Consider the following 23,954-nt stretch of genomic DNA (forward strand, 5'->3'; position numbering starts at 1 on the left):
TCTTCTCAAACGACTCCTTCTCAATTGCCGCATCCATCATCCTGTTCCCGCTAATAATCGAAGTCGTGCAGATAACCATCTTTCGCCGCGCTGTGTAGTACCATCAGTTAGCCATGACTTCTACATGTCGGGTATATGGTCCGACTTGCCTTCTTCCTGTTTTGCAATAAACCGCAGTGCGGCAATCTCAGTGAAACTGATGCCGCCCACGAACACCACAAAGACCGTCTTTTGTTCACCACCTCCCGATAACAACGCCCTGGCTTTGACAGCCTTGTCCTCGCCCTTTTGGACCTCGTCGAACGTCTGGCCTCGAGCATGCTTGACAGCGTCGTCGAATCCGCGCCATCCCTGTGCTCCACTTCCAGCCGGTCCAGCCGCACTCGTCACCCCGTTCCCTCTTGTGAGGGAAAGTAGATATTGTTTCTGGAGAATGCATTGGACAAGTCGAACCGATAAAGGGGCGTAGCCGCTATAGACGTAGGCAATATCGTTGGGGTCTTCTTCGTTGACCTCGTCCACAATGAGCCGGAGCTGCTTGCGGAGATATGTGTAGTTGGTTTTATTTCCAGTCGCACCCGCAGAGCCTGTCATGGGAATCATGGATGCCAGAGGGGATGACCTGGATAAAAACATCTGGAGCCGTTCTAGGTTATGGAGGGTCAGCAGATGCTGATATCCATACCCTTGAAGTATAAGTCGCCGAAAGTGGTCCAGCTCTTTGCTCTTGATGCCCCCCGAGATGCAAGAGTAAACACACATCAGTCTCAAAACTTGAGGCAATGGTGTGTCCCGCGCTATGAGCTCCTCAATGGCATCAAATTGCGAAGATGGATCCGCTCCTGCTGCCAGATTCTGCTGCACCTCAAGGAGCTTCGTAAAGAGCTCAGTCTGCGTATACTTCATGATTTCTTCTGTAAGGCCCGTGTGTATCTTTAGGCTCTGTTGCTCTGCCTGATATCCGGGTAGCTTTTGCACGAATTCCCTAAGCTCCGCTGTCGTCTTTGAACTGTGTCTGCTATCAAAATCGCTTTGGAGTCGTCGGGCTATTTTGTGCAACTGAGTGCCTACGACGGCGAAATTGGTGTCGCGAAGCTGCGCAAACAACTTGTCAGAGCCGTCCAGCTGTATCTTGCGCTTTCTCGTCTGCCCATCTGTTGCCGTCGGGGCTGTCGTCGATCCGGCTTGAGGTCCAGGCTGTGGTGCTGCGCCAACTATCGTCGAATCAACATCGGTTTGGTTATTTTGAATGCCAAACAGTTCGTCGATCAACCCTTCGTAAGTGAGCTGGGTGAGAAGAGGTGTAACAAAATCGACTTCTCGGTCGATAATGATGATGTTTTCAGTGGTTGTGCTGGGGCTGAGCCCAACCTTGCCGGCCTCGCCAACATCCTCGCCGGCGAGTAACTCTTGTCTCATGCGCAAAAGAAGATCGGAAACCCTTTTGGCGTTGTCGCCTTTGCCGACAATACGAGGAAACAGTCCATGCTTTTGTTGGATGCCCATCAAGGCGCGGGCGAGCAGGAAAACGGGCGTGGGGTCTTTGGCCAAATAAAGGTCGCGGAACGAATCGTCAAGCTCTAGGGACAAGACATCTTTATCCAGGGGAAAGAAGTAGAGCGGGAGTTCGGCGACATTGGTGTCTCCCAAGACTCCAGCTTCCTCCAAGATCTTGTCAGAAAGTAACGTCCGCCGAGGCACCCAGAACACATGGAATTCGAGCGGGGTCTGCGCCTCTCGCTGAAGGCGAGTAATCTGGTCTGCTGTCTTGTCAGTGGCCCCAGTTGACTCTCATGAGCATACTCTCAATTTTACTCAAGGTGAGGTGTCGTCGCAGGGTGGGAAGGATGGTGCGGATGTCTTACCGGCTATCGCATGAGCGTTGCGGGCAGACTCGCCGCGGGCAATGAAGACAACATTGCGGTTGCTGGTATCCGTGTTCTTGTTCTCAAGAAAGAAGATCTTGTCGACATCGTATTCACGTAAAGTCGAGGCCTTGACTATCACACCGAGCGGACCGGCGAGCTTCTCCTCAATGACGAGGTTCTTCTTTCCACGAACCTAGGGTGACGCTGCCTGTCAGTTCAGCAACTAACTCAACACCGCACGCTGTAACATCGCAAGGGAACCGTGTGGTCCGTGATAGGGAGAGAGGTGGTTATGGTCTTACCCCTTCGAGAAGATGAAGCAGATCCCTCCGCGCCTTGTCTCTGATATGTTCTGTGTCAAACTCCGGTTGAGGAGCCATGGTGGTGAGCTGTCATGGCGATGTTGAAGTTGGTCCATGAAGCTTGCGAACTTCAGTAGGCAGCAAGTGACTACCGAACGGACGCCTGGATGGATTACTTGGCGATGGCCCGAGCTCCAAAGCTCCACACGGGTCACAATGTCACACACTGATCGGTGGTCGGTGGATAGCTTCACCGATACTCAGATATATAATTCCAGATCTACAAGTTGATCTTCCACTCTGGTGTTGATATCATTTTCTCTTCAATTCCTGCTCGCAATTGATATGAAAGAGATGTTTATAGTGAACAAGTCTTTCGCTTTCTCTACACACTTTACATGGCAGTCTGCCTCTCAACACAGACTATTCTTCGACAAGACCAAGTATTGATCCATCAGTGATGAGCTTCTGTGAGCTCATCGAATAGCTTGTGAAAAACCCCCAGAAATTTTAGCCTGACAACCATGCTCGCAGAATTCCAAACTCCACCTCGGATGCTCGCTGTGACCGAGTGAGAGCGGCTCATTATGCAATCAGAGAAACTTCAAAGCCCAGTATCCCAGTCATCCTCAATAAACGCCATATCCCAATCAATCAAAGCCAACTAGATATAAAACAGACAAAGTCAGACCCGTCCATCCCATCTCAGACGTTGTTATCATCGTAATAGAAGTCGATATCCTTGGGGCGCAGTCTGTTGGCACGCACAAACTCCTCGTCACCCGCGGGCCGTTCGTTTCTGCTGTTGCCCGTCAACATACTTTGGAGGCTCATGCACACACTCTCAACATTCTGCACCGGACTCCATCCTTGCTGTCCCAAGAGATCGAGGCAGATGATTCCATTGGAGTAAATGTGGGGATGGATCGGGATTGGTCGGTCGGCGAGCTTCACAAACGTCACCTCGGGAGGTTCTGGCAGATGTGGTGTCAGCGACTTTTGGGGTTGGACAGCAAGCAAAGGAAAGCAATCGTACTCACCGATGGGATACTGCGCACTGAAACGAAACTTGAGTCTGTAGATCTCGTTCAGGTAAAGAGGATTGTTGTCGAGTACCCGGATGTCCAGGAACCACTCTTCAAAGTTATCGGCCGACACAAGTTCAATGCCCGGAGGGAGGGAGGTGCTGTTGATCTATGTGCGCACAAGGCAATGACAATGTCAGTGGCGTTGACAGAAGATAAAAGAAGTCGCAGAAGGAAAAGGATTGCTTACTTTCGACAACTCTTTGCCGAGCCGCTTAGTCGCGAATCCGGCCATTTTGTCGACGACTTCTGTGCGTGCTTGCAATCGTTGCCTGTGAAGCCGTCAGCTGAAGGGTCGCCGAGAAGGAGTGACGCCGAGAAGGGGTGACGCCCAGCAGAGAGCCTACAATGGCTCGATGTTGGTGGCGGGGTACTTTTTAGAGAGCTTTAACGCGGGGGTGGGGCGAGGCACCAGCGCAACCTGAAGACCCTGGGGTAGCGAAAAGGAAAGAACCAGCCCCAGCTGGTCGATGCAGAGGAAGAACACAGGAAGAGAACACTTGAGGTTTGGTGGTGTTCTCAAAAGCTCTCAGTGGTGGCATTAAATTCATAGACAAAAAGGTGCACGGGATGGATGACTGGCGGGTAGGTAGGCGAGCGGCCAAGGTTTGGATCACAACGGCGGCATATGTGTACGTGATAGACTCCACTCACACAGCTTGAGATTTCTTAGAGATCAGGAACCAAGACACCGGAACCCGGGAAAGGAACGGGAAAGGGTCACTTGGTGATTACTACCGGCTGAGATTCCTCCCTTGCTTCCAAGTAAGGGACAATCTCTCATTCGCCTGCAACATATAGGAAGGAATCAAATGACCCGGTATTAGGTTTCGGATGCCCTTTAGATTTGTTGACTTCCCACCAGTTGAGATACTATCTGGAGATCCAAGATATTGGGGATCATATGCACCAGCAACTGACTAGTCAGCCACAAGGCCGTCGGGAAATCCAACCTCTTCCTCTTCCGAAGGAATAAAGACCTACGGAAAGCCTCTTCAATTTCCAGTTGATGTGTCCCTGAACCTTCATTACTACCCGACGGCAACTGGAAACACCATTCTGTCTCCAAGAGAGGCACCATCTGCACCCATGCAAGGCTGAGCCACAGGGAACCCTGAGAAGCCAAATCGAAGGCCCCATCTGCGGGAGGCGGTGCAGCTCGGGAAAAGACTTGCTCAGTCTAACGAAATATTACCACTCAGATTAACCACCATGCCACGACTGGACTAACGATTCTCTAGAGTACACCAAATCAGAAAATATCCTGGCCGATTTTCCTCTCCGAGCAGTGGTCTATCGGCCTTCTCGAACAAGGAGGCTTCAATCAGATCCCGTCCCGTCAACCCCTCGGTTCCACTGACTGACTCCCCTCCCACCCCGCAGAGAGAGCCCGCCAGGCTGGGCAGATGGCTAGGGTCACACAGCCTGCAGAAGGTTAGATCCCCTGGCACATGCGGTGGCCAGTCAAGGACCAACGCGGGAGACAAAATAAGGCATTTTCCGCTTTTGGTCTTGGGCCTTTTGGTGACCTCCCACGAGCTGAGCATGTTGGGTATGAGGGTACCCGGTAGAAAGAGGTACATACATAATACATAGCCATAGTCATCCCGACCTCTTTATTTTCCTGCCGTGTGCTACTACTACTACTACTACTACTACTACTACTACTACTACTACTACTACTACTACTACTACTACTTCTTACTGCTGCTGCTCGCCCTGCCTACCTAGGTGTTCATCCAGTAACCGCCAATAACGCCGTTTCCACTTCATCCCCGTATCCAGTCGCCGGCGGGGCAGCTAATCATCGCTTGGCAACCCCTCGTCCACCACCTTCCCAGCCCAATTGCTGCCAAGCCCGCTCCTTGTGCATCTGCATCTGCCTCTTAGGTGCTCTGCCTCTATGCCTCTGCCTCTCTGCCTCCTCCTCGCGCCGATACCAACCTAAGCACACTCAGGTACCGACGCACACCGTACGCTCTGCCTCAAGCGCCTGAAGGCTTGTCAGCTCCCCAGCTCCCCAGCTCCCCCCTCAGCCGCTCTCTACCGTCGCACGCGCCGCCCTCCTTCTCCTCGCTCTCGTCACTCTCTTCCTGCGAACTAAAACACAGCCAGGGGCTCAGGACGTGCCAACACGACATACTGGCACTCGGACACCAAGTGACATCTTCCAGAAATTAAGGTTACTTGAATCGTGCTGCCCGCAGCCACTTCAGAGCCAGAAGCCTCCTCCTACTTTTCCGCTTCTTGTTTTTTTGCCAAAGCTCGGCACCATGAGCTGTAAGTCACCACCTCCATGTCACCTTCAGCCAAGTTTCGCCATGTCCTCTCGAGCTTCGGTGTGTCCCCTTGTTCTACGTCATGTAGTTTACCAGCTAGCCGGTCGGCCACGGCGCCGGCAGGAACAGCCCGTGCTGATATGAATTTGTGAACCGCAGTCTCGAACATGCTCAATCGCCTGCATGGGCAACCTGAGAGCTATGATAAGAAGTGCGCAAAGCTATCCCACCCTCCCTCTTTGTAGTAACATGTGTCGCTGATACCTCCCCTCTCAACAGGTCCAAATATCGTTTTGGGCGCACCCTAGGCGCGGGCACCTATGGCATCGTCAGGGAGGCCGAGGGCCCTGATGGCAGGGTTGCTATCAAGATCATCCTGAAGAAGAACGTGCGGGGCAACGAGCGCATGGTCCTCGACGAGCTGGACATGCTCCAACGTCTCAAGCACCCTCACATCGTCAAGTTCGTTGACTGGTTCGAGTCGAGAGTGCGTTCCTCCTAGACAACAACGACTTTGGGCGCAGAAATCCAATCGCTGACTTTGATCCTCTTGTAGGACAAGTACTATATCGTCACAGAACTTGCCACCGGTGGAGAGCTGTTCGACAGAATTTGCCAACAGGGCAAGTTCACCGAGAAGGACGCCTCCCAAACCATTAAGCAGGTCTTGGGCGCCGTCGACTATCTCCACAAGAACAATGTCGTTCACAGAGGTAAGCTTATCGGTGAAAAAAGGGGTAACGACAAGGGGCTAACCACGTCGGGTCCAGATCTCAAACCCGAGAACTTGCTCTACCTCACTAAAGAGGCCGATTCCGACCTCGTCCTCGCCGATTTTGGCATCGCAAAGATGCTCGGCACCAAGGACGAGGTTCTCACCACCATGGCTGGCTCTTTCGGGTATGCCGCCCCCGAGGTCATGCTCAAGCAGGGCCACGGCAAGCCTGTGGATATGTGGTCCCTGGGTATCATCACCTACACCCTCCTGTGCGGTTACTCGCCATTCCGGTCCGAGAACCTCCAGGATCTCATCGACGAGTGCAGCGCCTGCCACGTCGTCTTCCACGACCGGTACTGGAAGGACGTCAGTGACGATGCCAAGGATTTCATCCTGAAGCTGCTGAAGGCTAAGCCTGAAGACCGGTGGTCTAGCGAGGTAATTTTCCCCTCGACTCCCTTTTACCCCTCTGCCCAGTCCACTAACAGCTTGTCTTTCCCCTCAAACAGCAAGCCCTCGCTCACCCCTGGCTCAGCGGCGAGAACGCCACCGACCACAACTTGCTGCCCGAGATCAGCGCTTATCTCACTCGCGCGCGCTTGCGCAGAGGCATCGAGATGGTCAAGCTGGCCAACCGCATTGAGGCGCTCAAGATGCAGGAAGATGATCCCGATAATTCGGACATGCCAAAGGATGCTACGTCAGCAGCGAACCAGACGCGTCATTTCCAGTCGGGCAAGAATGCTAACGAAGAGGGCAGCAGCGGCGGCGGCGGCAGCAGTGGAGAGAAAAAGGAGGGTGAGCAAGCAGTGGGGGAGAAGCGCACGTTGAGCAAGGCGATCAAGGGGGCTATTTTCCGTGAGGTTGTTATGGCCAAGGTCAGGGAAATGAAGGAGCAGGAGGAGACGTTGAAGGTTACTGGGGAGGCTACGGGGGAGGGGTCGAAGTAAATAATGATGCTGAGAATGTTGGGAGGGGGAGTGATGATACCAAAGTGGAGGGGATATACCGATTGACACACGAAGCGTGCGTGGCATAGCAGGACTTTTTTGGTTCTTTTTCCTTCTTGCAGGAGAATTTTGATCAGAGCAAGCCTGGTTAGTTGGTGCGTTGGTGGTGTTGGTACCTTTTTGTCGCGCTGTAAGAGGTCAGGTTGGTTAAAGGAGGAGGCAATTTGATGATTTTTTTTTATTTTATTTTTTGGTTGCTCCAGGAGAGGGTTCAGTCAGTACCTGCCTCAAATCAGCTGTAGGGTTCATGATAGTCAACTATAGCCTATGTTATATCCTCGAGGTACCTATGTTGCGGTTGTGATGGGGAATATTCTCAGCGGCTAGGTAGTTTGTCGATGTCGTTCGTTGGGTTCCACCGAAGTGTGTTTTTGGGTTTTACATGAATTTTGTTTTTGATGATCACCTCGTATTGTTTATGCCGGATCGCTCGGATATAAGTGGGGATGAAAGAGGGATTATCTTTGAGAGGTACCAACCGATTACTGTCGAGGTTTAGGGCGCTTGTCAGAGAAGGATGAAGTTGGGTGATTGTCAAGATGTTAAAGAGGTGGTTAAGGGTGGGAGTACGTCACACAGGTTGCATGATGATGGCTTGCTGAGTTCAGTTACAAGATAGATACAGCAAGGGGAGCACAAATATCTGGGTTGCGGTACGTACCCAGCCGTCTTTACTTCCAGTTACTACATACTACCCCCTCAAGCTCGAACGCAACAATAACAGCCCGGGGTGGTGATGAGCCCATGCCATGCCAGATGGCATATCAATCCGTTCGTGCTACGATATTCCATCACCCTACTACACCCGACAGGCATGGAAGAAGAAGAACCGAAAAGCATGGAAAGTCTTGGTCTGGGTGGTTATTTTTGTTCCCCGAACAACAAGTTTGATTAAGAACCGCCACTTCATACAATCTATCAATCGAAGGAGCAGCCCAGTTTATCGAACTTAATTACCACGTGAAACGCCGAAAGGTCGCACAAAGGATTGCCCACTATCACCTTCAGCCTCACCTGTGATGGTCTGAGGGGGGGAATGAAGCGGCTGTGTGGGCTGGAGGCGCCCCACAGACAACAACAACAACAACAAGAGAGTAGCCCACCGGGGCTGTCTCACACAAGCATCAGAGGACAGAAGGGTGCATTGGAGACAAACTATCTCCTCACTGATGAAAAAAAAACTGTACATTGAGATGAAAAGATGAACTGCAAAACTGCCGACATCGTGATTTGAAACCCCTTCAAAGACTTCCTATCTACTATCCTACCTGAGCCTACCATATACACAATCCACAAAAACAACACAAAACACAAACACTTGAAGAAGCAAATCGTTCTCTCTTGGACTTGTTGTAGCAAGTAATAACCTCAAACCAATGCTCCCTCGCTCCATGCGCCTTGCTTCTAAAACGCTAAGCAGTTGTTGTAGTTGTTGTACAATAGGTAAGTGTTACTCTTCCCAAATCTCTCCTCCCAAATCGAGCACACACACACACGATCCAAAACTCTGTACACAGTGGCCACCACCCATCCATCCCCCTTGCCACTTCCTCCCTCCCCAAATCCAAGAATGTACAGGTCCTTTCCCCTCCCTCGACTCTCCCTCCTTCCAGTTTTTGAAACAATCCCTCCTCCACCCACCCCTTGCCTGATGCATGAATGCTAATTGCCTGTTGTCTGTCGAATAAAGTCGCTTAAAAAAAGTAATAATTCCTCCCAGATATCATCTCGTTATTGTTGTAGCGCCCGTTCGTAAACATCGTAAAAGTAGTAGAACAAAAATTGTGAAAACAAAAATCAGGAAAGCTCCGCCATGACCTCCTCGCAAAGCTCCTCATATCGCGTCGGATCAAACCTTGTCCTCTCCCAGTTCATCTTCCGTAACCTCTCAATCCTGGCTTGCTTATCCTCCACCTCACTACTCACCCTAGCACGAGCAGCAGAGGCAAGATTTGGCGACCTGAGCCACTGGTCCACATTGGCGGAATGACGGTTGAGTTGTTTTCGGAGACCGGAGAGGTGTTCGCAGCAGCGGTCGACAGTCTGGGAGATCATGTACGCGTTTTCGTCCTCTTCCTCTGACGTCACTGATGAGGGGGATGCTAATGACGAGTCGTCATGCTCGTCTTCGCTTTCGTGAATGGTGTGTAATGGATATTCGACCTCTTGGAACCTTTCCTGGAACTTGGGGCTTACTGGCAAGTCGGGCAGCTTTTGCGAGAGGACTGGTGAGGAGAAGTAAAAGTCGTCAAATCCGAGGGTGGGTGAGTCTGGGCGGATCATGGGCTCTGGAATGTTGATCTGGATGGGTTCCTCCTTGGGGAGGGAGAAAGAGACCTTCTTGACACGTTTGGGGGAGATATCCCTGCTGCAGCTATCTTCGCAAGATGAAACGGACTCGGTGGGTGTCTCTGGGGTCCAAGCTCGAGAGCTGCTGATGGAACTTGATGGCGAGTGGCAACTCGAGCCTCGTGACGACATGGATGAGCTGGATCGTGCTTTACTGACGACGGATTCCTCGGCAGCGTTGATGAGGGCGGATGCGCGATTAAAGTGGTTGCGGGCTTGCTGAAGGGTGTCGGTTCTGTGTGAGCTTGGTGGGAGAGGTCGGGCGAGAATCTCCAATGAAGTGGCGGCATAGAAGTGAAGATAGATCAGATATACTGGCTCAACCTGAGACTTGCCCTTGATGGCGTTGAGGATTTCCACACATCGTGCTGAGCAGGCCCTGTATCTCTTCTCGATGTGGTGTCTCTTGATCTCAGCGATGGCTTTCCTCCACTCTGCTGATGAATAGGGAATCATTGGAAGAGGTGCTGGTGCTGGAAGTGAGAAGCGCTTGACCGGCTTCGGACGCTGTGATCGGTAACTCTGCCATGTGTCGGTATTCTGTGTGGATTGGCGTCTGAGCTTTGGCGCCGTCTCTGATGTTGGTGATGTGTTGTTGGACGGAGGCGGCATCCAGCTCGCTCTGTTGCCGAGCATCAAGGGAATGAGTCCAGGCATGGTGGGCGACGATTGGCGAAGCTTTCCAGTCTGGTCTCGTTAGGTGCCGGCAGATGATGAGTTGAAGTTGGATATGTGCCTTCCAAGGGAGCCGGTTAGAGAAAGCTGAAGTGAGACTCTCCACGCGCAAGGAGGCAAGGCCGATAGATATTGCTAGTCACGGTGGTCAGGACAGGCATACGCCCTGCTTTGACTGTAATGAAAGCCGAAGGGGCCACAGGAGGTGGCCGAACACGACGCTGATGGCAATTCCCTTTCGGTAAATTGGGGTGGGTTAGGACAGGGAGCCCTGAGATGAGACGAGTGCTTGACAGCTCTTGACAGTTGACTGAGGTTCCGGAAGAGGGTCCGGCTGGATTTTAGCTCTTCCCAAGCAAGCGGGAGACCAAGCTTCTGGAAGGTCTCTCTGGTAAATTGGATGCGATGCTGTGTCAATTTGGGAAATGCGTCCAAAATCCCCGGGGCCCAGATGCGGGCAACGGAGGTGTGGGACTGGCACGGGACGGCGGACGGCCGGATGGTCAGTGATCACCGGTGCTGCGAAACGGGTGTCAGGTGTATGTAAGGGTCCGGGAGTCCGGGACCGTCTTGAAAAATATTAGCCTGATCCGGGACCAGTTGACCAGAGTTGACCAGAGAATGTCGGAAACACGGGGTGCGGTTGGGCGTCCAGGCGGCTGAATTGATCCAGAAAAGGTCAAGGAGTGGATTTCAACGGCGACCAAACGCGTTGAGATGGATAGGATAGGACGAAGCTGAACAAACACACTGGCGGCGGTGAGAAAGAGCGAATTCCAAGTTGTTGGTCGAACGAATGTGAGGCCAGGTGATGAAGTAAACAACGGCAGACCGAGTTCCTTCCAGAACAAAACCAGAACCAAGAAAGGAGGACTTGCTGGGGACGAGAGCGAGGGGATTCAATTTTTATTATGGATCACCTCACCCACCCACGCGCGCGCGGTGCCAGAAGGACACAGAGTGACAGGAGGCGTCATCTTGTGCCTTCCAGCTTCCTAGCTGCATGACGCCAGAGAATCGGCGCAATTTTTCTGCAGGCCCCAGCAGAACACCAGTGGCTGGATGGCCGGGCCCAAGGGAGGGCTCGTGCTGCGAGCTAAAATTCCTGCAGGGGCTCGAGCCCGGGTCCCGTTCCCCTGAGCCCTAACACCAAACGGGAATAGAGGCATATCCCCCCTGAAAATGATCCTCTGTCACCCCTGCTAGCTTTTGGGTCTCCCCCCCTCCCGGAACTGAACGCGAGTGGACAGTTTCGTACACGGCGTGGGTCGTGGGTCTCTCTATTGCTTCTTTTGGTTCTCGGGCTTTCTTCGTTATCTGGTTTTTTCTTCTTTTCTTTTTTTTTGTCTTGCTTCAGCACCACGATCTGTGTCACGGCAAGCAGATTGTTTTCCGGTATCACAGCAGTCTCCCAACTCCCACAAGAACACGAGGGACCAGGGACTTCTCGTGGGAGGTGTGCTCTCGGAAAACTGTCTATGTGATAGTGATGATGGCGCCGCACAAATGCCTTCCCAGCTCACTCATCATTCATCCGAAAATCCGGCCTCTTCTCACCATACCAACCCTCACACCACACCTTAGACAACAACAACTCTCTCCTCTGCTTCCAACTCAGACCAAAGTCCGTTTGCATCAACAACTCCATATTTTGTTTGCCAGCGCCACACCTCGTGAAATAAACCGTTTGCATCGTGTTGTCTGTCTGTCATCTGTCATCTCATCTCATCTCATCTCAACTCTGCTTGCTTCTCACCCGAGCGCCACACCCGCGCAAATCTTGCCAATCCTCATCACATCCAACTTTCCACAGCCTTCCACCATTCATGTCTCTTTTTTTTTTTAGCCCTCATATCAATTCCCATGTCACGGTATGTAAAACATCGACAATCAACCATCTCTACCACTCTACCTTGGGCCTGGACCAACACCGAGATTTCGTGCAACCCCCCATCCTCATGCAAACCCCCTTCCCAACCCTAGTCCAGAGACGAGACGGGAGCTCCCTATCAAAAAACAACCTTCGCTACCACTCATTATCAGAACGTCGTATCAACACCACCAACAACAACCCCGCGCCCCAGTGCAACCTCAACAAACAACAGAGGGGCAATCTCAACCTCATACGGCACAGACAAAAGCCAGCGGCTCAGCATGAAGAACACTCAAAGAAAGGAGATGATGATGTTCAATACATAAACACCGAATGTATATCCCCACCGACCACCAAGTTGTTTTCTCTGGGGCGACGGCTACGCCAACGTCCAATACCACAGAGAGGAGGAGGATGGGGGTATATGCCACCAGACTCTTCTCATTCACATCATTTCCATCCCACACCACCACCACCACCACCACCACCACCACCATCGCTTCCAAAACTTACATCCCATTACTACCCATAATAAACTCAAAAGTCAAAACACCAACCCAGAGCTATGACATTGTAGCTGCAAGCCTTCAACCGGAGAGCCCAAAGCCCAAAAGCCCTTGACCACTCCCCATCATCCGCGCACCGCTATGACCCCTGCCAAGCACACCGGCTTCTCCCTCCAGCTCAAAACACCAACAACCAGCCGGCAGGGTCTTGCGTGTGTCGCAGGTTTTGTGGGGGAATCCTTGTTGATAAACTTCCATCGTGATCGGGATAGCGTCTCAGATTGGGTAACCACTAGACCAGTGGCGTGCAAAAGTACCCCAGACTAGAACGCTTCCAGTTCTCTCTGTCCTAGTAGGCAGCGGTGTGGGCAGAAAAGTCACGCAACTTTTTAAATATACCGTCAAAAAAAAAACATAGGCTGTCTAATATCCCGCTAATAGCCATCCCAACCAACTTTTTCAATGTATTTTTTGTTTCTTCATATCAAGACATCTCGACTTTAGTTCTCGGCCTTAACCTCCTCCCCCCCCTCTCCCTCCTTAGCCAGCTGCTCAACCTTCACATCCTCCCCCTTGATCCCCCCCACAACCCTCAACCCCTCCGCCTGCTCAACAATAGCATCTAGCTGCTTCTTCCTCTCAATCCTCACCTGCACCTCCTTGGTCAAGTTCTTCAAATCAATCAGCTCTCCCTCCTTCAGCGGGTGATCCTCCGGCAGACCCATCTCCTTGATCTTGATCTTGCCCTGAGCCAGCTCGTCCTCTCCCAGAATAAGCGCAAACGGCACACCATTCGCCTCGGCAGCCTTGAACTGGTTTTGGAGCTTGGGCTTGACCTTGTAGAGGAACTCGGCCTGATTGAAAATGTTAGTCTGCGGCGACGGTGATAGACATTGTTAGTAAGAGTGGTGGTAATCTTACCTTGATGTTAGCGTCCCACAAACGGGCCGCAATCTCACTTCTCTCCTTCAGTAAACCAGTAAAGTCCTTGCCGCCACCAAAGGCCATGACGAAGACATCAACCTCGTTTTTCCTCTCCTTCTTGGCCTGGTTCGCCCTCATGATGGAGAAGATACGGTCGATACCGAAGCTGATACCCACGCAAGGGACCTGGGTTTTGCCAGAGAACATGCCAACGAGGTTGTCGTATCTTCCACCAGCAGCGACGGAGCCAATGCCTACTGTCGGGTCATCAGAGCGATCCTCATCTTCCCCAGCCTTGCCCTTCTTCTTCTTGGACTTTTCCGCCGAGGCATCAGCAGAAGCAGCAGAAACCTTGGGCGCTGACCCCTCGGTGACAACTTCGTAGATAACTCCAGTGTAGTAGTCCAGACCTCTGGCTAGTGAGAGATCGAACGAGACACTGTGGCCGGCGTTGAAGGCGTCGAGGTAGGTGAAGAGGAGATCCATGTCGGCGAAACCTTGTTGCATCGAGGGGTTGGCGGCCAGCTCCTCGTCCTTTTGCAGCTGCTCGAGCAGGTCCCGCTTGCCCTTGAGCACGACGTACTTTCCGATCTTGTCGGCAATCTCTGGCGCAAGTCCCTTCTCCTCGACCATCTCCTTGCGGACATCCTCCCATGGCATCTTGTCAAGCTTGTCGACGGCGGACGAGATGGGGCGGATGGAGGCCTCGGGAACACCACAGACCTGGAAGATGCCATCAAGAATCTTGCGTGAGTTGAGCTTGATGGTGTACTTTCCTTGCCAGCCAAGGCCCTCGAAGACTTCGTTGATGATTCTGATCTGCTTGCGTGTTAGCAGTGGTCAGCCAGTAATGGCGATGAATACGCACGATCTCGGCGTCTGGGATCATTGGGTCGTAGAGTCCAGCAATATCGAAACTGTAAATCAGTTAGTGCTTCCTCAGACGGTTCTTAGTAGTCTGTAATCTCCATCGCCCACGTACTCGCATTGATACTAGAACTATGTTAGCCTTGCAGTTTTCAGGTAGTGAAAAGGGGCCGACTTACAAACTCTCTCATACGGCCCTTCTTGACCGCAGGCTGGTCTCTTCGGTAGACCTTCGCAATGTGATAACGCTTGATCTGTGAAATGTCCTTGTTCATCGCCAGGAACCGAGCGAACGGGACGGTCAAGTCGTATCTCAAACTGCAGAGCTCGCCGCCCTGATCGGCAAGGTCATACTGCAGCATATCTCGTGTTAGTTATGCCTTGTTCCCTAATGAGACATGAGGTGAGGCTGACGAACAATGAGCTTGCTATCCTCTCCATATTTCCCTGTTGGATGCGGTTTCCTAGTCAGTCATAGATCCTCGGTTTCTGTCATCGATATCGCCGTTTCGTACCGGCAAGAATCTCTAGGGATAATTGTTAGCCAATGCGCCAGCGCCCATGTCAACAAGGCTCGCATACCCTTCAACTCAAAAACAGGAGTGTCGATTGTTACACCGCCGTGGCGCTCTTTTGCCCAGTCAGCCCTTTCTCTTGTCCTTGGCATGCTTGTTCGTCCATTACATACTGAAGACGTTGGTGATGGTGTTGAAGATCTTCTCCCTAAGGACCATGTCCGCGCCGGACCCTGCAGAAGCGCATTAGTATAAGCCGATATCGAGAAAGATACTCGGCCGAGTTCGAGATTGACGCACAGTCTCTGGTGCCCTTAGGGGTCCTATCATGGCATTGATTAGCTCACATGTTCAGGGTCGAGGATGTAGCACCAGAAAAAGCATAGGAGGTGCCGTACTTGATCTCGAACTTGGGGGCCTTTGGCGCCATGTCTTCGATAGCGGGGTTGATGTCCTGGGGTCTCGGTGACGAGATGTGGAAGCACCGTCTGGAAGCGGGAGCGGAGAGGCAGGTTGGGCGGAAGGTCAATGTCGGGGCCAGTCGTCGTGATGGTCGAACAGACCGGATGGCATGTATCCACGAGCTCTGCATTCAAAATGTGGCCGGTGGGAATTCGAGCGCTGCGGGGTGACTCGATTGTGCCTCGCCTTGTCGCAGGTTGACAGGAAAACCTTCTGCAACAGCTGCAAGGCTGATGCCTGACTAAGAATCCGAAAGCTATCTCATTGGCTGTTTCAAATGAATGTGAAGCGAGAGCGGGCGCCGGGACTTATCAGCGGCTGTCAATTGGTGCCCGGCTTTTGGAGAAAGTCCCACTTGGAAAATAACCCCGCCATATTTTTCCTTTACCATATAAAACGACTTTGACAAGATATTGAGATGAAGATTTCCTCCAAGACACCCGCTTGATTGTGCGCATCCAATTGTATATTCTCAATTTACTCGCTAACACGGACTTGTATGCCCTAGAAGACCCCTTCCAGGAGGGACTCTTGAGAAGCCCATACCTTTCAAGACTCTACAAGGCTCCAGACGACTCACACCACGATCCCCACATCCTCATACCTGCCACCACTTTCTCATCATATTCGGTCCTGATTCTCAGATTGGGAATAAACTTCAGGAACGTCGGAAAAGAAACCGGCTCCGATCTAGCAAACGTTTCCGTAGCCGCCGCTAATGACAGGTCTACTGAACACAGTTGTGCTTCTAGGACTCAGCGTATTCAGAACCGACATGTACGAGGGACAATCACCCCCACATCGAGATGGCGGTCAACATAACAGTATGAGGCTCTGCTGTAGAACGCATACTCGGTTCCGTCGGATATCTTTGGTCGTCGAGGTGATTCTACTAACAAGTTACACAGTGACTCTACTGCTCAACTAAGTTGAGAGTGTGTGATTCATTTTCGCGGCCACTGTATCATGGACCGACCCAAGGGATTATAAGGTTTCGGTAGCCGCATCCGATGTTGGACAAGTTGACATTCGTCTGAACGGACTTTTACCCCTTCTGTCAAAAGATGAAGAGAAGTGTCGAGTTAAAGATCGCCCTGTGCACCCCCGAATCGCATCCCGTGACAGTGGGATTTATACTGCAGAAGAGCACCACCGCCGGACTGGTTCCCGTATTTCGCACTTGGCTCAGCAGCCCGCCGCCGCCTCTGCATCGGTCTGGAACAGCCAATCTCCTCCATGTTTGAACCATCTTTTTTTAAATTATTTTTTTTTAGGTGAATCCTTGCAGTGGATCTGAAAGTGCCGGAGAAGGCTTGCCAAAAGAGGCTCGTCGCCAAAAACCCCTGGATTACGGTGGATACGGCATAGACGGTCCGGTATACAATGGACAACACCGACTTTTATGGCGGTAGATGGTATCTACAAACTGCTGATGTTGCACTGTTGAGTATATCCGAGTCTTGTCCGATCTCGACAAAATCTATGGGGTTTTCGATCGCATTCTGGACATCGAATTGCGGGGAGAAATCGGGGTAAGACGGCTGAAAGTCCAGACTGACACACTGGCAGCGTGGTAGCAACCGCTCAATCGCCCGGAGACGGGCGCCGTAAGCATGGCGCGAACGGGGGTGACAGGGGAACGAATGCTGCCTCTTGGCATCAAGAGCTGGGATGATGGATAGTGGCCAAGAAGCCAAGGGGACCTGGGCTTGCTTCTGGCCTGCTTCGTTTGCTCTTTTGAAAGTTCCCATCTGGACCGACACGAAGTTCAAAACAAAGGCCTGCGCTCCCTTCAAGGCAGCAATAGCGCTTGATTAGAACGCCTTGCCGACAACCTTGCGGCGACTTACCCCTTACGCAATTCCTCGTTGCTCAGGCTCTCACTTACGTACGCGTGTGGATCCAGTCCTACAGACAATTCCTTGTCGCTCAGTCGTTTGTTCCCCAAGGCTGCCACAGCAGGAGCTCCGATACAACGCAGGCAGTCAATATACCTCCCTTGAGAACTCGGGCTTCGGATCTGTTCGTTTTCCATATCTTCTAGGACCAAGCTTGTTGTGTCCTTTACCCGCATAGGATCTACAGAGTCTTTGACAGATATCTGCTTAACACTTATAAGGCACAGCCTCTCTCTTGTTGTTTGTTTCCCTTTTGGACGACATCAAGAACAACACGCGGCTCCACAAAGCCCCAATGCTCTCTTGATTGGTATTAGCCAGTCCAAACCTCTTCTCAGAGTCCATTCAAAATGGCAAGTGAGGTAGAGAGTATAGGGAAATCAGATCCCACCCAAATTTCTGAAAACAACAAACCGGACTCTCTCGATCATGCCACCAACGAAAAGAACGATGTCCCTGCTGTGACACCACCACCCAAGGACCCTCAGGCGCGCCCTGAAAGAGAGGCTACTTTCAAGGACTACCTACGGGTCTTCACCTATGCGACAAAATGGGACTTTGCCATGATGGTGGCCGCTGGCGTGGCTAGTATCGGCGCTGGTACCACGATGCCGCTCATGAACATTGTCTTTGGAAGACTGATTGGCGACTTTAACAACTACTTCACCCCCGCTGCTCAGTCACAGTCGGATTTCGAGGCACAAACCAACAAGATGGCGCTGTACATCTTTGGTCTGTTCATCGCCCGCTTCGGCCTCAACTACATCAACAAGTTCTGCTTCCGTCTCATCGGTATCCGCATGTCTGCCGCTATCAGATTGCATTACATGAGATCTCTCTTTGGCCAAACGATTCACGTCCTTGACTCGATGCCCTCTGGAGCCGCAGCCAGCACCATCACCGGAACATCCAACACGCTGCAGCTCGGTATCTCAGAGAAGCTGGGCACCTTCCTCGAGTTTTCTTCCACCATCACCACCGCCATCATCGTCGCTTTTACTTACGATTGGGCCCTCGCTCTCGTTACATCCTCCGTCATTCTGTTCATTGCTTTGGTCATCGGCACCATGCTCCCTTTTATTCTCAAAGGTCAAACAAGGCTCACCAAGGCCGAGGCAAAGGGCACATCTGTCGCGACAGAGTCCTTCAGCGCCATTAGAATGATCAGCTCCTGCGGCGCAGAGTCTCGCATGGCGAAGAAGTACGCCGAATGGGTCAAGAAGGCGAGACAAGCCGCCCAGTTTTCCTCTCCCTTCTTCTCGATCCAGTTTGGCGGCATATTCTTTGGCCTGTACGGTTCTTTTGCTTTGGCTTTCTGGTACGGGATGAAGTCTGTGGTGGAGGGACGGATCGACAACATTGGGACGATCATCATTGTGCTCACATCTGTGATGATGATGGTCATCTCTCTCGAGCGCATCTCTACCCCGCTTATTGCGGTTTCAAAGGCTATGGTTGCTGCTGCCGAGTTTTTTGCTGTTATCGATGCGCCAAAGCCGAAGATGGGAACGCTCAAGGAGCCGGATGTGACTGCGGATCAGGATATTGTTTTTGAGGACGTGGTGTTTGCTTACCCGAGTCGGCCGTCGAAAAAGGTGCTGGATGGGCTTAACTTGAGGATTGGGGCGAATATGAACACGGCTATTGTTGGGCCTTCGGGGTCGGGGAAGAGCACGATTGTGGGGCTGATTGAGGGGTGGTATACGCTTCATGATCAGTATGTTATTGCCAAGGCTGTGGCGAAGGATCCGGCGAAGGAGAAGAAGGAGAAGGAGAAGGAGAAGAAGAGGAAGGAGGGGAAGGTTGTTGAGAAGAGTGAGGATGAGGAGGAGGATGGACCGGCGCCTATTGATGCTGAGGATGTTGGTCCTCCTGTTGAGCTGAGCGGGAGTATTTCGACTTGTGGGAAGGAGTTGGGGGATATTGACATCAAGTGGTGGAGATCGCAGATTGGTCTTGTTCAGCAGGAGCCCTTCCTGTTCAATAATACCATCTTTGAGAATGTCGCTACTGGGCTTATTGGGACTGAGCACGAGAATGCGTCCAAGGAAGAGAAGATGAAGTTGGTCAAGGAGGCTTGTGCTGAGAGTTTTGCTGACGAGTTTATCGACCGGTTGCCGGATGGTTATGAGACCCAGGTTGGAGATTCCGGTGCCAAGTTGAGCGGTGGGCAGAGACAGCGCATTGCTATTGCCCGGAGTATCATCAAGAAGCCCAAGATTCTGATTCTGGACGAGGCTACCTCTGCCATCGATGTTCGCGGAGAGCGCATCGTTCAGGCTGCGCTCGAGAGAGCCTCCAAGGGCCGCACCACCATCACTATTGCCCATCGGCTGTCTACCATCAAGAACGCGGATCGCATTGTTGTCTTGCAGAACGGAAAGGTCGCTGAAGAAGGTACCCATGACGGTCTTCTTGCCAACGAGCTCGGTGTCTACTATGGTCTTGTTCACGCCCAAAAGCTGTCGCTTGGTGAGGACACTGGCGAGGATAACCTCCAGGAGGAAGATATCGCTGCCGTTCTGACGAGGGAGAAGAGCGCCGCAATCTCAGAAAAGGACGGCACCAAGAAGAGTGTTCCCGTTTGGAAGGATCGCAACCTCATCAATGGTTTTGGCAAGCTCCTGTCAGAGCAGAAGAGTAGATTTCCCTTCTATATCATCGCCCTCGTCGGTGCCATGGGAGCGGCCTCTGCTATTCCCATTCAAGCTTACCTCTTCGCCCAAGTCGTCGGCGTCTTCCAAGACCCCCTCAATCTGCTGGAAGGAGCCACATTCTGGTCCAAGATGTGGGCTGCCCTCGCTGCCGGCGTGGGCTTCAGCTACTTCCTCACAACCTACGTCTCAACCAGCGTCGAAGGCTTCATCTCGGCTGCCTACAAGCAAGAGTACTTTGAATCAATCCTCTTCCAACCCACATCCTACTTTGACAAAGACGACAATGCCACTGGCCAGCTCACCGCCCGGTTATCGTCTGACCCTCAGGCCTTGAAAGAAATGCTCGGCATCAACATCATGATGATGCTCATCGGCGTCTTCTCCCTCATCGGTGCCCTTGCCATCTCCTTCGCCTTTGGCTGGAAACTCGCCCTGGTAGCCACCTGCGTCACCGTCCCTATGGGTTTGCTGGCGGGGTACTACCGCATCCGTTACGAGCTCCAATTCAACGCCATGAACGAAGCCGTCTTCCAGGAGTCGTCCAAGTTTGGCGCCGAGTCCATTTCCGCCTTCCGCACTGTCAGTGCTCTCGTCATGGAAGACAGCATCTGCAACCGGTATTCCAACCTCCTTAACGGGCACGTAACCGGCGCGTACAAAAAGGCTCGCTGGACAACCTTCATCTTTGCCTACGCTGACTCTGTCGGGTTGGGCTGCACCGCTCTCATCCTCTGGTACGGCGGCCGTCTCCTCGCCGCAAGGGAATACGACGTCATCGCCTTTTTGGTTACCTACATGGCCATGATCCAGGGTGCTGAGTCGGCCGGTCAGTGGCTGTCCTTCGGACCCAACGCTGCGCAGGCTGCTGCTGCGGCGAACAGGATTTTGCAGGCGAGGGATAGCAAGATTAAGGATTCCATCTCCGCGGCGGAGCAGATTCCCGACACGGAGGGGGGGATTGCTATTGAGTTGAGGGATGTTTTCTTCAAGTATCCCACGAGAGACGTTTCCATCTTTCGGGGTTTGAATATCACGATTGAGAAGGGCCAGTTTGCCGCTCTTGTTGGTGCGTCTGGGTCGGGGAAGACGTCGATTGTTTCGTTGCTGGAGCGGTTTTATGATGTGGATAAGGGGCAGATTTTGTTTAACGGGAAGGATATCTCCGAGGTTAATGTTTTTGAGTACCGGAAGTTGTTGTCGCTTGTGGCGCAGGAGCCGTCGCTTTTCCACGGGACGATTAGGGAGAATATTCTCCTGGGTGTGGACCCGGAACAGGTCAGTGAGGAGGAGCTGCATAATTGCTGCAAGGACGCGAGTATACATGAGTTCATCATGAGTTTGCCTGAGGGGTATAACACGAATATTGGGAGCAGGGGTGTTAGTCTGTCGGGGGGGCAGAAGCAGAGGTTGAGTATCGCGAGGGCGTTGATTAGGAATCCGAGGGTGTTGTTGTTGGATGAGGCGACTAGTTCGTTGGATTCGGAGAGCGAGAAGTTGGTCCAGAAGGCGTTTGAGAGGGTTGCCAAGGGGAGGACGACGGTGGCGGTGGCGCATCGGTTGGCGACGATTCAGGGGGCGGATGTGATTTATGTGTTGGGAGAGGGGAAGGTGTTGGAGAAGGGGAATCACAATGAGTTGTTGAGGAAGAAGGGGGTTTATTGGCATATGGTGAGTCTACCTTGCTTCTGAAGACATGTGTTTGGGGTATGCTAACACGATGAACAGTGCCATAATCAGGCTTTAGACCGTTAGAGATTTCGATTCTTGTTCATGACTTGACAATATGGGGGGGGTTTGAGGTGGTTTTTTCTTGGATATACTTTTTTTCTTCTTTTTCTTTTTTTTTTTTTTTTTTTTTTTTTTTTGGATTCGGGCTTTGAGGTCGACATACATCCAACTCATTCTTATATAACAAGCGAGCGAGCGCGCACCTTGTTTTTATAAATATTCCACACATATAATAGATATTCTTTTGGTCAAGATGATGTGCCACTTTCATGCCAAGTGCTTCCATTGACGTTTGCTTGTCGGTATTGAAAGTTCATGAAGAATTAACCATCCTGATCAACTAATTAGATTCAACAACTTTCTTCATGTCAGTCTTCAATGTAAGTTTACTACTTTAGTCCATCAACTGCCAAACGTTCATTTACGTCACTTTTCGCACCGGTATAGTCGCGGCAACCCCCCACCTTAAGCTCAAACAAGCTCTTATCTCTCGCCAGCTTCCCCTCCATGGCGTCCTCGGAGAAAGCGATATCCTGCCGGGAAAGATCGCTACCACAACCGACAGGTCTCATTGGACCCTGGTGTAAGTGCTGAAGATAAAGGCAGAGGAGCAGAACAGGATTGCTGCATTTCCGCTGAGGGTTATAAGGCCTGGAACCTTTTTACCCGAGTTATATACAAACTGCCTCTCCCAGGTTCTTCTATCTCCAATTGCCTTCTTGATTTGTTTTTGTCTTTGTTTGTAAAGTTTACATCAGCGCCATGGACTCGACAGACGAATTCAGCCCTTATCGTGAGGATGGAAAGCTTGTATGTTCCTCCTCCCTTTCTTTTGTTCATTGAACATGAAATATGACCTCGGAAACTAATCAGATCACCAACAAAAGTACGGCTTCGTCTGCGTAGTAACCGGCGCCTCCCACCCCATAGGACAAGCCATCATCCAAGAGTTAGCCGGTAAGCAAAATATCCCTCTCAATATCCCTATCAGATAATCCACAACCATATACTAACCACTCTTTCTCCATCCCCAGCCCACGGAGCGGCAGCCATCTACGGTAACTCCCCCCTTTCCCCCCCTTTTCCCCGATAACTAACCCCCGTACCTAGCATGCGACCACCCCCCCTCCTCTAACACCACCACAACCGCCCAATCCACCTCCCTCCCCTCCCCCTCCCCCTCCCACCACCTCACAAAAATAATCCCTTACCCCACTTCCCCCCCCTCCCCAGCAATAGAACACGAAACCCTCGCCCTAATCGACGAGATCCTCGCCTCTTTCGGCCGCCTAGACATCTGGATCTGCTCCCCCATCCCCCTTCCCTCCTCCCCCCCGCCCTCAATCTTTTCCACCACAACCCCCATTCTACACTCCCTCTTCGAAACCCACGCCCTCGGCCCATTCTTCGCGTTGAAGCACGCCCCCGCAGCAATGGGCAAGTTATCACCCCAAAAGGGGGGCTACCCAAACGCTGTGAGGAAAACGCAAAAATACGGGAGTATCATCACTGTTATTGGTGGTGAAGGGGAAAAGGGAGGCGGGGTGGGGTACGAGATGGTACGGGGTGCGGTTTTGGGGGTTGTGAAAGGGGGGGTTGGGGTGTTGAAGGGGACGGGGGTGAGGGGGAACGCGGTTTGCGTTGGTTTTGTCGGGGAAGGGGGGGAGGAGAGGGATGATGTGCCGCTTGGGAGGGCTGCGAAACCTAGGGAGATCGCGAGGGTGGTTGGGTTTCTCGCGAGTGGGTTTTCGAGTTATGTCACGGGGGCGAGTTTGGTTGTGGATGGGGGGGTTAGGTGGGTTGCTCTCTTTGATGTTGTTGTGGTAGTGAGCGTGACTGGGGTGGCTAACAAGTGAGATATAGTGCTATGGGTCCGAATATTGTTCCCATTTAAGGTCTGGGCGGTTTACTGGCGAAAGAGATGCTGGGGCAAGGGAACCTATTCATTACCTAGCTTTTGGGGGATAGTTCAAGAGAATCTATGTTTGGGATCAGGATGAAGAGCAATAACCTTGGAGGTGTGTCAGACAACACAAATATACTGGTTTTGTTGATCGTTCTTGTTTGTTATCACGTAAGTTTCAGAGCAAGCAAGTCCATGGATGGTGCTCCAGATCAAGTTTACGCTTGGCCCATGCACACCTAGAAAAGGGGCAACAGGTAGCAGTACTTATCAGGGACTATACTATTCTTCCCCAAGTGGTAGGCTCTTGGAAGACTTATAGACGGCACACAACA

General features: G+C 51.9%; 7 protein-coding genes across 7 annotated transcripts; 3 read left to right on the forward strand and 4 right to left on the reverse strand.

Annotated features, from left to right (window-relative positions):
* Nucleotides 1-120: 120 nt before the first annotated feature.
* Nucleotides 121-2,296, reverse strand: VPS33 (Vacuolar protein-sorting-associated protein 33; the record flags this gene model as incomplete). The annotated part of the gene is made up of 3 exons (XM_062907527.1): nt 2,171-2,296; nt 1,866-2,061; nt 121-1,760 (listed from the first exon to the last, which is right to left on the reverse strand). The coding sequence occupies exons 1-3, from the start codon at nt 2,246-2,248 to the stop codon at nt 121-123; spliced, it is 1,914 nt and encodes a 637-aa protein (XP_062770482.1). The 5' UTR covers nt 2,249-2,296.
* Nucleotides 2,297-2,670: 374 nt separating this feature from the next.
* Nucleotides 2,671-4,150, reverse strand: QC763_109400 (uncharacterized protein). Its single transcript, XM_062907528.1, has 3 exons — nt 3,446-4,150; nt 3,211-3,364; nt 2,671-3,144 (listed from the first exon to the last, which is right to left on the reverse strand). The coding sequence occupies exons 1-3, from the start codon at nt 3,488-3,490 to the stop codon at nt 2,876-2,878; spliced, it is 468 nt and encodes a 155-aa protein (XP_062770483.1). The 5' UTR covers nt 3,491-4,150; the 3' UTR covers nt 2,671-2,875.
* On the forward strand, nt 3,804-7,554 carry CMK2 (Calmodulin-dependent protein kinase cmk2). The gene is given in 9 exon segments (XM_062907529.1): nt 3,804-3,962; nt 3,974-4,937; nt 4,978-5,145; nt 5,214-5,594; nt 5,694-5,745; nt 5,814-6,021; nt 6,091-6,247; nt 6,305-6,690; nt 6,762-7,554. 6 exon segments carry the CDS (start codon nt 5,552-5,554, stop codon nt 7,200-7,202), a joined length of 1,287 nt encoding a protein of 428 aa, XP_062770484.1. The 5' UTR covers nt 3,804-3,962; nt 3,974-4,937; nt 4,978-5,145; nt 5,214-5,551; the 3' UTR covers nt 7,203-7,554.
* Nucleotides 7,555-9,059: 1,505 nt separating this feature from the next.
* QC763_109420 (uncharacterized protein) lies at nt 9,060-10,268 on the reverse strand (the record flags this gene model as incomplete). Its single annotated transcript, XM_062907530.1, has 1 exon — nt 9,060-10,268. The coding sequence occupies one exon, from the start codon at nt 10,266-10,268 to the stop codon at nt 9,060-9,062; it is 1,209 nt and encodes a 402-aa protein (XP_062770485.1).
* Nucleotides 10,269-13,165: 2,897 nt separating this feature from the next.
* HTS1 (Cytoplasmic and mitochondrial histidine tRNA synthetase) lies at nt 13,166-15,767 on the reverse strand (the record flags this gene model as incomplete). Its single annotated transcript, XM_062907531.1, has 9 exons — nt 15,370-15,767; nt 15,272-15,294; nt 15,145-15,204; nt 15,044-15,086; nt 14,875-14,920; nt 14,636-14,809; nt 14,458-14,517; nt 13,587-14,408; nt 13,166-13,519 (listed from the first exon to the last, which is right to left on the reverse strand). The coding sequence occupies exons 1-9, from the start codon at nt 15,561-15,563 to the stop codon at nt 13,166-13,168; spliced, it is 1,776 nt and encodes a 591-aa protein (XP_062770486.1). The 5' UTR covers nt 15,564-15,767.
* Nucleotides 15,768-17,621: 1,854 nt separating this feature from the next.
* QC763_109440 (uncharacterized protein) lies at nt 17,622-21,979 on the forward strand. Its single transcript, XM_062907532.1, has 2 exons — nt 17,622-21,656; nt 21,714-21,979. The coding sequence occupies exons 1-2, from the start codon at nt 17,682-17,684 to the stop codon at nt 21,738-21,740; spliced, it is 4,002 nt and encodes a 1,333-aa protein (XP_062770487.1). The 5' UTR covers nt 17,622-17,681; the 3' UTR covers nt 21,741-21,979.
* Nucleotides 21,980-22,212: 233 nt separating this feature from the next.
* On the forward strand, nt 22,213-23,789 carry QC763_109445 (uncharacterized protein). The gene is made up of 5 exons (XM_062907533.1): nt 22,213-22,526; nt 22,604-22,673; nt 22,751-22,774; nt 22,827-23,511; nt 23,580-23,789. The coding sequence occupies exons 1-5, from the start codon at nt 22,479-22,481 to the stop codon at nt 23,608-23,610; spliced, it is 858 nt and encodes a 285-aa protein (XP_062770488.1). The 5' UTR covers nt 22,213-22,478; the 3' UTR covers nt 23,611-23,789.
* The last annotated feature ends 165 nt before the right edge of the window (nt 23,790-23,954 follow it).

Source organism: Podospora pseudopauciseta, chromosome 1 (assembly GCF_035222475.1).
Source record: "Podospora pseudopauciseta strain CBS 411.78 chromosome 1, whole genome shotgun sequence".
In the NCBI taxonomy this organism is placed as follows: Eukaryota; Fungi; Ascomycota; class Sordariomycetes; order Sordariales; family Podosporaceae; genus Podospora; species Podospora pseudopauciseta.

Excerpts from the sequence above, each read along its gene's own strand:
- QC763_109400 (XM_062907528.1), bottom strand. The coding sequence starts at position 3,490 with ATGGCCGGATTCGCGACTAAGCGGCTCGGCAAAGAGTTGTCGAAA. Across the intron at positions 3,365-3,445 it reads TCGGCAAAGAGTTGTCGAAA|ATCAACAGCACCTCCCTCCC; the intron begins GTAAGCAATCCT and ends GTGCGCACATAG. Across the intron at positions 3,145-3,210 it reads CAGTGCGCAGTATCCCATCG|AACCTCCCGAGGTGACGTTT; the intron begins GTGAGTACGATT and ends CACATCTGCCAG.
- CMK2 (XM_062907529.1), top strand. The coding sequence starts at position 5,552 with ATGTCACCTTCAGCCAAGTTTCGCCATGTCCTCTCGAGCTTCG. Across the intron at positions 5,595-5,693 it reads CCATGTCCTCTCGAGCTTCG|TCTCGAACATGCTCAATCGC; the intron begins GTGTGTCCCCTT and ends TGTGAACCGCAG. Across the intron at positions 6,248-6,304 it reads GAACAATGTCGTTCACAGAG|ATCTCAAACCCGAGAACTTG; the intron begins GTAAGCTTATCG and ends CGTCGGGTCCAG.
- QC763_109440 (XM_062907532.1), top strand. The coding sequence starts at position 17,682 with ATGGCAAGTGAGGTAGAGAGTATAGGGAAATCAGATCCCACCCAAATT. Across the intron at positions 21,657-21,713 it reads AGGGGGTTTATTGGCATATG|TGCCATAATCAGGCTTTAGA; the intron begins GTGAGTCTACCT and ends CACGATGAACAG.
- QC763_109445 (XM_062907533.1), top strand. The coding sequence starts at position 22,479 with ATGGACTCGACAGACGAATTCAGCCCTTATCGTGAGGATGGAAAGCTT. Across the intron at positions 22,674-22,750 it reads CATCATCCAAGAGTTAGCCG|CCCACGGAGCGGCAGCCATC; the intron begins GTAAGCAAAATA and ends CTCCATCCCCAG. Across the intron at positions 22,775-22,826 it reads CGGAGCGGCAGCCATCTACG|CATGCGACCACCCCCCCTCC; the intron begins GTAACTCCCCCC and ends CCCCGTACCTAG.